We start from the raw sequence: 12,686 nt of genomic DNA, 5'->3' as shown, positions 1-12,686 counted from the left end.
AAACACATGTGCACATGTGTATGAAGATATATTCATAGGATGACAGTCAAAGTGCTTTTCAACTATGCTCTGAGAGAGGACAAAAGAAGCTGGGTGTACTGCTTCAGGAGCTAAAGGAATCAAAAATCTACCTTCTATTCACAAGCATAATACAAAGTAATCTAGGTTTGTATAACAATCCTATATTTTTCAAAGTGACTAAATGCATATAATTTTATATAATTTTACAAAAACTGTATGATGTAGGGCTGGTGTAATAACCCTATTTTATAAATGAGGAAACTGAGAAGCATGTGTGATTACTCAAGATAGCACATCCACTTTGGGTAATAACAGTCGGGACTGGAATCAGGCTATTCTGACCCCATCATGGGCTCTTTCCCATACTTTCCTTCCCACTTTTGATCTTTACAGTGTGTTAGTATATGTTCCTCAAAATTACTGAAAGAGAAAAAACACTCAGCAAATAAATTGCTTCTGCTTCCCAATCCCCATTAGATTTTATATAAATCATATTTCATATTATAATACACCTCTTTCTAGCTGCAAAATTAACATCTAAATAAATTTAATCAAGACATTACTGATCACCATCTATGTGGAAAACCATAATTTTCTTCAAAATAAGAAAATATAACTTATTTTAACAATGTCTTCCTAATTAATCTTTGATTTTAGTCATGAGCATTTATAGTATATGATTTCATTTTCCCATTCAAATTAATTGAATTTTCTTTTGTGATCGCTGGCATTGTTCTTTTGATTTAAAAGTTCTTCCTATTCTGCATCAAATAACTATTAGGCAAGCTAACTTTTGTGGTAAACAGCCTCTGAGAGGTGTCCCAGTCATCTAGCACTTTCTGGTTTAAACTATGTGTAATTCCCTTCACTTCCATGTGGGCTAGACCCAGTGAATTCCAGTTCTGCAATAGTGATGGTCACCACTTTCAGAATAAAGTTACAGAATATCTGAGGCTTGGGTCTTGGGCTCCTTCTCTTGTTGCCTCATTTGCTCGCTCAGAGGGATTCCAGCTCCCATGTTAACTAGCAGTCTCCCAGAGATAGCCATAGGCGAAGGATTGAATCAACAACCATTTGAGTGAACTTGTAAACAGATCCTCCACTAGCTGGGCCTTCAGATGGCACCACAGTACTGGCTCTGTCTTTACTGCTGTTTTGTGAGGACATTATACCAAAGGCATCTACATAAGCTGTGCTTATATTTCTCAGCTGCAGAAATTGAAAATAAAGAGCATAAGAAAAAAACGCACGCCACATACATAATCCCATGCTTGACTGCTTTCTTGAGTTTTTAAATATAAAGTAGAGGTAGGTGATTGGCACAGCAGTTAAGTCATTACTTGGTGCACCTGTGTCTCATATCAGAGGGTCCGGGCTCTACTTCAGATCCAGTTTCCTGCTTATTTATACCATGGGAACCAGAGATGATGGCTGAAATACTTGAGTGCATGCCACTGAGGTGGGAGATTCAGATTGAGTTCCTGGCTCCTGGCTTTGGCCTGTCTTAGCCTGACCCTGCCTGGCTGGTGCAGGCATTTGGGGAGTGAAGCCACAAATAGGCCATTTATTTCTGTCTGTCTCTTTTAATTAAATAAATAATGAATAAAAAGTAATATAAAACATAAAACAGCATAGAAGATACACAAATTATTAGAATAAAGCTCAGTTCTGTCAAACTAGGGCAAAGATTTTATGAGAAAGATGATGTAAGAGTAAATGATTAATAAAAAGAAAATTTTAAATTCTAAATTTAAATTAACAAGTAAAAGGGATGTTAGTTTCCAAAAAAAAGATAATTTCTCAGGGCTGGCACTATGGCACAGTGGGTTAACGCCCTGGCCTGAAATGCCCGCATCCCATATGGGTGCCGGTTCTAGTCCTGGCTGCTCTTCTTCTGATCCAGCTCTCTGCTATTGCCTGGGAAAGCAGTAGAAGATGGCCCAAATCCTTGGGCCCCTGCACCAGTATGGGAGACCCAGAAGAAGCTCCTGGGTGCTGGCTTCAGATCAGCACAGCTCCAGCTGTTACGGCCATCTGGGGAGTGAACCAGCAGATGGAAGATCTCTCTCTCTCTGTCTCTACCTCTGTCTGTAACTCTGTCAAATAAATAAAATAAATCTTTTAAAAAAAGATAATTTCTCAAATAATTTCACAAATACACAACAGCACTTTTTATGCTATTTTACATCGTCAACACAGAGCTTAAGAGGAATGATTTGAATCAAGTCACAAACCTGTCTATACCAAACCTTACAAGGCAACAAGCATTGTCAATGCATACTGAGGGCTAAAGTTAAATAATGATTCTAAGAATTACCTATTAATAAGAACATAATGTACAGAATCCAATATGTTAAGAATGTTTGAGAAACAGTTAATCTCATATAATTTTGATTTTTAAGACCAAACTAAAGGATTACAAAACGGTACCCATGTCCATTCTCTCCATTACTGTTTCCAAGTTACTGAATGTACTAACTATATTGCAGAGCTGAGACTGTTGCTAAATTCTCATAACATAGCAAAGATATTTATCATAATCATGCAGATAACAAACAAGTGCACGATGCCAAACTATTTTAAAATAGCTGTTGAATGGCAATTTTTCAAAAAAGTCAGATAGGTAAACATTAGCAGCCATGCCAGAATTATCTACAAATACCAGAACACAATTTTGATCAACTTTTTAAACCACTGCTCCTCAAAGTATTTTTTCATCTTTTTTACCTTCTCCTCCAGTAAAAATAGCGGTTTATATTCTAAAATTTGCATTATGAAGACAAATGCTTTGGAAACCATTTCCTCACTACTCAAAATGGTGAAGAACTCCCCTGCAAGGACTTTACAAATCTGACCCTCTCTCCCCTCCCAGGCCTTCCTAATGACTGCTACTGGCAAACAGACAGCAGTTATAGGAGCAGTGAAATCTGCATCAAGAAAATTCCTGTAAAGGATTCTAATGTGTAGAAAAAGACTTGCAAAGTGACAGCTCCCACCAATAGTCAGCTTCGTCCTTTTGAGGAAAAGGTAGTGCTAATCACTAGCTTTAACTTCATACACAGTCTCAGTAGAGCATCTTTGATCACATTATGAGATGAACAACTCTTTCTTTTGGATGTTAATGAAATTAGCAACAGAACACTAATAATCATTTTAATAGCTATGAAAAAATCATCTTCAATTAAAGTTATTGAATTTCTAGAGAAAAGGAGCCATGAATAATTTTAAGCAAAGTAAAAGATGCCTCTTATTTATTGAAATTGGGCCTAAGTATAGGTAAATAGTTTAGCAATGTGTCAACACAAAGGCAAAATGCCTTTAAATTTCAGGCACAAGAGAATAAGTTGGGCCCACAAATAAAACTGTCCACATTTTGTATGTTATTGCAAATTTGTGTTCCTATCTTTAAATCCCAAATGTAAAGAACCTGGAAATACTTCACCATCAGGACAGAAAGTATTTCAAAAGGAGACTGAGGTTAGCAGACAAACTACATAGAAAGGTGCATTTTGAAGGTGAGAGATTATCATCAAAAAAGGCATAGTTTGTTTTCATTTCAACATTATTTTCCCATATGAAAATTTTATTCCATTGACTGCCAACTTCATTACTATGCCTGCATTAGCATACAATCCATCCCTCCATATCAACAAGCAGTTGGTCTCCTTATTTTGTGTCTAGAGAACGCAATTGTGAAGTAATTCTTTGGTGTTTAGTTTATTCCTTTCTAATTCATTCTTTAAGGGATGTCATTAATGACTTGAGCCTCCCTAGCAGCCTGTTCTCTTTCCCTCAGCACTTCTCCTACACCCATGCATACAGATACAAATTCTAAAAGTCAGATCAACTCATCATCTTCCAAGACTCTGATACATTAAATGTCTTGTTTTCATGTCTTCTTTGAGCAGCTTCCCTTTCTACTCAGTTTCCATTAATTCTACACATAGTAGATAGAGTATAAGGGAAGCCAGGATCTTGTCCTCCCTAAGGGACAAATCTACAACCTCCATCAATAATGAATTTTACCAACATTTCCCAAGAGGAACAGGGTACAATTAAAAAGGTTAGAAGTCCTTGCACTACTAGGACCTAAGGGCATCTGTGAATGAAACTGGCTTAAGCCCAATTAGAGGAATCAGTACATTTGTCTTCCGTTGGAACAACCCTGTTCTTACGGTTCCCATCAATTCCGTATAAATCTGACTGATCTTATCCAAGAAGTTAATAGAAAATTGCTCACAGTGGGCGACTGCCACCTCAGTTTCCAAGCAGAGACAGATGGAATTTCCCAGATGGTTTGTCACTGGAAAGTGTGATGCTGGATGAGACTTCACAGAAAGCTTGGTAGAGCAGAACACCTTCTTGGCCTTCACCCATGTCATAGCAAGGGATCTAAAACTGATTCTGTTGTAAACAAATCATAATTGCCACAACGGGCTCAACACCTCATTCTCCCTAACTGCCTCAAAGGGCTGCAAATCTTACAAGGAAATAGTCAATATTTATCAAGAAATCATCATGGGTATAACTCTTTACTGGGTAAAAACTGAGGAAAAAAGACATAGTTTCCCTGCCCTATTGAACCTTCCATTCACATTAGAATAAAATAAACAAATAAGTATATATATAAATAAAAGAAGCAAAATATATATATTTTACTGTGGCCATTGCATTGCTGACTGCAGCAGAGGAAGCAAGACCACAGAAGAAATAGAAACAGTTATAAAGTTTCAGGGAGGATGCAGAGGTCTTGCCTAAGGAGAGGTGTGTACCATTACTTGATACTGGAGAAAAGTGAAAGGAAATCAGTAAGCTGCTCAATTACTCAGAAGTCATTGTTTGAGCTCTCACTACAAGTAGGACATTGTTCAAGGTGGGAGGGATACAAGGATAAAAGACTAGAAGTATATGGTCTGCTAGGGAGATAGATAAGTGAACTGGAATTCACAATTTTGTGATCAGTGCCCTTATTTAAGTACACCAATGGTATCAGGGAAGTACTTCAGACCAAGGTTTCCGTGAAGGTCTGCTTTGGAGATGACCTCAAGCAGAGTCTTTAAGTAAGAACTGGAGTTAGCATAATGAGGCAGGGCAGCAGGGGAAGCATAGGGCTTTGCAGGAGGATAAAACTGCCTGGCCAAATGCAGAGATGCTCAAAGAGTATCCACTGAGCACTGCGGGTAGCTCAGCTTGACTGAAGCTTCAGTGAGAGTGGAAAAGGGGATGAGCAGAGGAAGTGAGTATCAGAAAGGCCTTTCTAGGTTACAAGTAATTTTGGATTCTCGCATACCCTTTAGGATGATTTTAAGCATAGCTGTCAAGTGACAAATATTGTTTTGAGGACTTACTATGATCTGTGTGAAAAAAAAAAAAAAAACAGAAAAGAAGGAAGGTCAAAAGTGCAGAAGGATACAGTGATAATCGAGGGAGAAAAGTAGGAAGTTTCAACTAAAACAGTGAGAGCAGAACAGAAAGAAACTAAGAAAGCAGAAGTTAACAGTATTTTCTAGGAGTAAAAAGAGAACCCTGGAAGATGTTTAAATAGAAGGAAAAAGAGATGGTAATGGTTACAGGCAAAAAAGGACAGAGGTGTATATTTGATACTCTATATGTGAACAAGCATTTCAGATTGAGAGAGCCAGGGGCAGATATGCAGAAAAGACATGGGATAACTCAATGAGTGAACTCCCTGCGGAGGAAGGAAAGATACAGAGCCCTAGGATCAAAGACGACTGAAGCTGGAAATGATGGAGAAGAACAGAGACCATCTGTAGAAACAATAATAAACTCTCTTTGTGACTGTTTTGTTGAAAGAATTAAGCGGGAAAATCTCACAAAACAGTTGAAATATGCTATTAAAGAAAGGGTAAAAAGCCAAGGTTAGGGATTTTTTTTATTTAAATGTCATTTGTAAATTAGTAGCTGCAGCTTTGCAAGTGGATAAGCTCCCTGAGGCACTGGGAACAGAGGGAGAAGAGAAGAAAGGCCAGAAGTGGTTTGGGAAACATGCACAGTTAAATTAAAAAGAGCCAAGACCCAGAAAGATATGAGAAGCAGGAAAGTATGGTAGTCTGGGGCCCAGATTAAAGTGAATATTAAGAAGGAAGATATCATTCACAATGTCAACATCAATGAGAAGAAATGTAAGACCCAACAGAAAGTCATGCTAAAAGACTCAATGCAAAATCATGCATCAGCAAAACATAAGTTATACCACAGAGATGGGAAAGAGGGGAGAATATAAACAGGGTCAGTGAGATTGCTCTTGGTAAATAAATTCAACTGGACTAGACTTTTATTTCAAGTAGCATTTCTTGAGTACCTAGTATATGCCAGTGGTAGTGCTCCAAAATTGAGTAGTAAATGACCAAACACAACTACATCTTCTAGAATCTTAACAATAATTTAGATATTGCTTTCAAATTCAATTATTATATCTGCCTTCTTATGGTCTTCCCAGAAGCTTACCCTGTGACTGATTCAGATATCAGTAGTTAACTGGGAAGTATTTCCTAAAACTCCAGCAGGGAGATGTGGAAGGGAGCAGAAAAGGAAAAGAGGGCCATGGAAGTGCACTACTAAGCCAAACGGAGCTCAATCCTAATGGCAAATTCTAGGGTAAGGTGCAAGACATATCTCAGATCTTAGCTTGGAACTGAGGAAGCAGAGGTGCTTATCCATCAGCATGTTGTCCATCACTGGTTGGGGACTAACACTGGTTACATGAACTCTCCAGCAACTTTCAGTTTGCCAAGCTTGCTTTTAGTTTGCTCTTGAGGCTGGAAAAACTGATCACAAGTAGAAAAGTCACAGACGTTCCCACTAAGCAGCCTTTGAATGTAGATGTAAATGTGGTAGACACATGAGTAGGGGTTTGTTTGCTACAGGATAGTTACAGAATGGAACCTGAAAATTTTAATAATGAGTGAAATGAAAGATGAATATTTGAAGAGGTAGAACTAAAAGTAGAGATATGAAGTCATCTAATAATTCTAAATTATAATGATGTGGTTCAAGATGTTCTAATTCTTTCCTCAATCACATTTTAATGAAGACTACTATGCTAAAACCATTTTGATGCAATTTTATAGATATATGACTTAATTATTTGATGAATATAATTTCTATAGGGCCCTTTGTATGTATATTTCCTTTTGGTAGAACTAATGTCACAAAGGGCCTGTGGGGAAAAATCAAAGTTCTATTCTAATTGAACAGAATGAAAGGGGATTTTTCTTAATCAAATTCCATTTGTGGAATTTAACAGGTAGTGATGAATTACTATTATGTAGCAAGTAATCTGGAATTTGCTATTTATATATATTCAATTAAGCATGCATATTGCATGATTCTGGCAGTTGGCTAAATCCACTCTAGTTAGTGACTGGAAGTTGGTATAGTCAAAAGCCAAAGAGGGCAAATGCTACTTGAATTCTAGTTACCCCATCTTCCAAATAATCATCATTATTTTAAATGTGTTAGGTAGCACTGTGCTATTGTAGATAAGATTTACAAGGGTTTTTATCTTTGAGAAAATATGAGAATAATTGCAACAGAACAAAACATAAAGAGAAACTTTGAATTACCTCCAAACAAGATATTAAGCAGAACATTAATATACTTGTAAGCATTTTTTCTTTGTAAGTATTTTGGTTTTCCAATGAATAAAATTGCAAGGTCCTCAACACCACCAAGCTTTGCCACCACGATAGCTTGTAACCTAAGCCATTTCTCAACCTTGAAGTGGGATGTTGGAAAGAAGTCTACACTCACTCACTGGCAAACAATAATATTGGGGTGTAAAGTTGGACCTCAAAAACTGAAACTGAGAAGGTGTCACAGACCTTTGTAACCAGTGATGGCTAATTTTATATGTCAACTTAGAGGATGTTTGGAACAAAATCAACATTCTAAATCAGTAAACACGGGATAAAGCAAATTGCCCTCCATAATATGGGTGGGCCTTATTCAATCAATTAAACAAAAAGACTAGCCTCCCCAAACAGGAGGGAATTCTCCAATAGTTTGCCTTCAGACTATCTGCACCAAGTGTTCTCTTGGGTCTAGAGCTTGCCAGCCCCTTTGGTAGATTTTGTACTCAACAACCTCTCTAATTTGCAGAAGACAATTTTTTTGAAAAACTTGTTTTTACACACATGAACATTCTATTGGTTCTATTTCTTTTGGGAGTCCCAACACAGACCCCCTGCCAAATAACCACATTTAGGCATGAAAAATCTCCAAACACCAAGACCTACTGTGTTAACTTATTTAATTTGGGGCATCTTCTGAGATCTGAACTTGATTGATTTCAAAGATACATTTCTAAAGATGACTGTCTAGTAACAGTAACTAATATTTTTGAAAACTCAGCTATGCTATCTCATTTAACCTTACTATAAAACCCTCTAAGTAATGTAGTAATATAACGCCTGTATTAGTATTTCTAAGATTGCAGCAAGGATTCTGGGATCAGACAGAGTTCACTTTGTGCTAATTAGTTAACTTCTCAAAGCAGAAGTTTCCTCCACTGTAACAAAGATAACTTTCTTCTTTTATGCTTCTATAAGAATTAAATATGATACAAAACATGTGAGCATTTTGACCCATACCAGGCCCAATTAAAGTATTTACTATGCTGCTGCAACTACTATTAGACACATTAGGTACCTACCCAGATAATAAGCTGGAGAGCAAAGATTCTTTTTGTAATCTCAGTGTGATATATGATTCTAAGAATAACTTTCATCAACTTCATTTGTTTATTGTCTCTAGACAGCTTATATTTCTCAAAAATTTCTATATACACCCAAATGCTGGATCTGAAAAGGTTTCCTACAGAAGGTGGCATATTGCTAACACACTTCAAGATAGAGACTTGAAAGATATAAAAAGGATTTGACATCTGGCATGGTGACTCAATTAATTACTGTGTTGGATTAATTAGTGTGCTGAATCTCCTGAGCCAACACCATGAGGTTGAGCAGAGTAACATCACATTGGTTGGCGAATAAGCAATTTAAGAGTGTGCTAATCCAAATTTTATTCAAGGTTGAGTAAGAAAGGGTTTATGGTGTGTGTGTGTGTGTGTGTATTTATAATGAAATATATCTTCATGATACAATTACAGCAGTAATAAAGTTGTAGAAGTCTTTGAGTTAATTGCTCAAGTAGGCCAAGTATTGTAAGCAATATCTTCCCCAAAGTAAAAAAAAATTTCTGACTCCATACTTTCTCTAGATTTTTTTCTGATAAATTTAGAAGTCACCTAAAGCTATCTCTGATAGCTTTATCATTCTCCAATCATGCTGCAGATGTTATAGTGAGGAGGTAGTATAGCATAGTCTCTTAAAATTGTAGATTCTGGATCAAAAGTCAGAGCTTTCATTTTATCATCTGTAAAATATGTTAAATTAGACCTAAATTTGTAGGTTTGCTTGGAGGATTAAATGAGCTAATCTATTTCAATTCTCCATACAGTGTCTATAAATGCTTAAGGGTGCAGCATATATTAGCGAATTGTTGTAGAGTGGTGACAGTAGTAACAATAATAATACTAGTAGGTTTCAATGGCATGAAATTATAGTATATGCTATAAGAGAATGTTATTTTAAAAAGAAAACAAAATTTAAAGTATATTTTAGTGAAGCAGCTAAGTTTTATACTAAAGATGTATATTATGTATATTTAAGTAAATAATTATTTAAACCCTAAGACAAAAGAAACAAACAGGTATTAAGAATTGTTTTTATACACAATCATTAAATACCACTGATTTTTAATATTTCAAAGAGTCTTTAAACTCTTCAAGTATTATCAAAAATTCTGGTAACTTCATATCTACAAATTGACTCCTTTAAAGTATTTAACTATAGCATAAACAACTTTAACATGGTATATGAGTATTAAAACAAAAAATGGTGACATTTAGGAAATTACTTCAATGAAAAATTAAACTTTCACAACTAGGCTTATTTCCCATACATCACAATTTAGCATCTGGTAAGAATGTCATAAAATTAGACTACTATATATCCACACAGATAATGATATATGGGTTAATCAAATACTGTATTTTTTTTGTATAGCAAACAGGAAAATGTCCATCATCTCTAGGATCAACTATAATAGCTACTTCAGTGACAGTACACCTTGGAGGAAATATAAATTACTAAAGTTTTGTTGGTATCTGATATACAGTGATAAATAAATATCTTGCTGTACTGAATGTTCTTCAAGCACAACTAGAGCACAAATAGAAAACCCCAGATAAAGTGAGTTTAAAATGGCACTTAACCTCTTATGTTTACACAGGCTCCCTTTTGTGTTTGTTACCACTCATCTACTTGAGAAATAAGTATAATTAATATTTTACTCTGAAAGGAATCAACAGAACAGTCCATCAATGCAATGCAATCAGATTAGACATGTAGTGTTTCTGAGGCCACATATCAAACCCTTTTTGAAGCAGTTGCACTGGACCACTGAAAATAAACTTCCCAGATTATGAAATATCTAGTCTGGATTATACAGTTCACTTGTGTTTGCTCCTTAAATACATGTGCAATCTCCAATCTCACTTGTTTATAGATACATACATAGATTTAGGAAGTAAGAAACGTACTCATAGAATCACACATTTTGTTGAAAAGTTTGGTGACACAAATATTTCCTATGTATTCCAATCATTAATTTGAGTTGAACCAATAAACTCTGTGATATTAAATGGCACTGAATAAACAGAGATCTGCATATATCAGTTTTCCTCGTGTAATAAAGCAAAGAAGGAATTGTTTTCACATATTAAACTGAAGAAGGAATGCAATGTGGCTGAATCAAGTGCATTTGTCAAAACCCCTAGTAGCTTCTATGTCCCCACAGCATATATCAAATCATTTAACAGCTATGAGACTTCCTATATAAATGACATTTAGAGAGAAAGATTTTCACTAGATGGAAAAAAAGAAGTACACACACACACACACACACAAATTCTGGATATCCTAAGGAATATGAAACAGTTTTCTTCCCAATTTTATCACTTTGTTCAAGCAATATGACTTAAATAGACAAAAGAGTACCACCAAAAAAATTCCCATTCTTTTTTTTTTTTTTTTTTTTTTTTTTTGACAGGCAGAGTGGACAGTGAGAGAGAGAGACAGAGAGAGAAAGGTCTTCCTTTGCCGCTGGTTCACCCTCCAATGGCCGCCGCTGCAGCCGGCGCACCGCGCTGATCCTGGCAGGAGCCAGGATCCAGGTGCTTTTCCTGGTCTCCCATGGGGTGCAGGGCCCAAGCACCTGGGCCATCCTCCACTGCACTCCCTGGCCATAGCAGAGAGCTGGCCTGGAAGAGGGGCAACCGGGACAGAATCCGGCGCCCCAACCGGGACTAGAACCCGGTGTGCCGGCGCCGCAAGGTGGAGGATTAGCCTATTGAGCCACGGCGCCGGCTCAAAATTCCCATTCTAATCTCTGAATCTTTATTGTTGTTACATTATGTGGCAAATGGAAATTAAATAAGCAAACAAAAGTACAGGTGGTTATCAGCTCAACTTAAAATAGAAAAACTAGCTTGTATTACCAAGTGAACGCAATGTAATCATAAACATCTTAAATGCAGAAGAAAGAGGCTGAGAGTCAGAATTAGAATGTGGATGGGAGATAGGCTGCTGCTATCTTTCAAGATGGTAGAGCCATGAGCCACGAGGACTGGGACAGCTCTGAGTAGCTGAGAAGGGAGGAAAACAGGTTCTCACCTAGATCCTCCAAAAGAGAAATGCAATCCTGCAGACACCTCGATTTTAGCCCAGTGAGACCCATTTTGGACTTCCAACCTTCAACGCTACAAGATAATAAATCTTGTTTAAAGCCACAAAACTTGTGGTGATTGGGTTTAGCAGCAACAGGAAACTAATACACCCAATTAAGTAATGAAGTTCGAAACTACTCATCTCCCCTGTACTTTTTCAAACACCTAATTAATACATTTATCCACCTGATTTTACCAAGTTATAGACTTTGTGATCTCAGAACTTTTACAAAACAGCTGGCAATAAAAATTACAAGACTAATCATTCATCCTTGCTCTTAAAGGTACAAACATTATTACCAAGGAATAATTAAGTTGTTTATTTCTTGTTCTTAATGTAAACCTGTAAAGTATGACAATTAATTTGTGTCACCTTAAAAATAAAGGCAATTGTACATATTATTAAATGTGAACAGTGTTAGTCTGGCTAAGCAGATAAAGCAATAACCTTATAAATTACCTTAGTTTCCAACCATTAACTATGAATAACCTGTTTCCCTCTAAATTCTCCATATATTACCGTCAGAGACAATACACTTGGAAAATTTCCAAGTGTTGCATTCTATAAAAAAGTGAAAACAAACTGTTATTTTAGTGATTTCAAATAGAAGCAAGCAGAGATCATTTCTAAGCATGGCAAAAGACTGAGTCAACCATCTCAGACCATGAACATACCAATGAATTATTATTCAAGTCCATCTTCCCAGCGAATGGTCCCCAGGTTGTCCCCACTGGAAGTTGCTGCCGACTCTGAATTTTTCTTTCCCCATCTTTCTGAAACACTTCCAGTTCTCCTGCAAACAAGGAAAACAGAAGTTCTTAGAATACTTTCAAATAAATAGCTACCTCTTGTTGT

The 12,686-nt window shown here is 36.5% G+C and overlaps 1 protein-coding gene across 3 annotated transcripts in view; it reads right to left on the bottom strand.

The window, feature by feature from the left end:
• The window catches only part of ZFPM2 (zinc finger protein, FOG family member 2), a 501,208-nt gene that overhangs the window by 240,080 nt on the left and 248,442 nt on the right, over positions 1-12,686 (bottom strand). For all 3 annotated transcript variants that reach the window (XM_089335577.1, XM_017341487.4, XM_008255815.5), the window contains one exon: positions 12,506-12,624. In XM_089335577.1, coding sequence (XP_089191703.1) covers positions 12,506-12,624 — 119 coding nt within the window. The remainder of the gene's footprint in view (positions 1-12,505; positions 12,625-12,686) is intronic.

This window comes from Oryctolagus cuniculus, chromosome 6 (genome assembly GCF_051225735.1).
Source record: "Oryctolagus cuniculus isolate XC-2025 breed Fujian yellow rabbit chromosome 6, ASM5122573v1, whole genome shotgun sequence".
NCBI lineage: Eukaryota > Metazoa > Chordata > Mammalia > Lagomorpha > Leporidae > Oryctolagus > Oryctolagus cuniculus.
The sequence above is the reverse complement of the archived record's forward strand: the minus strand, read 5'-3'. Positions and strand labels throughout refer to the sequence as shown.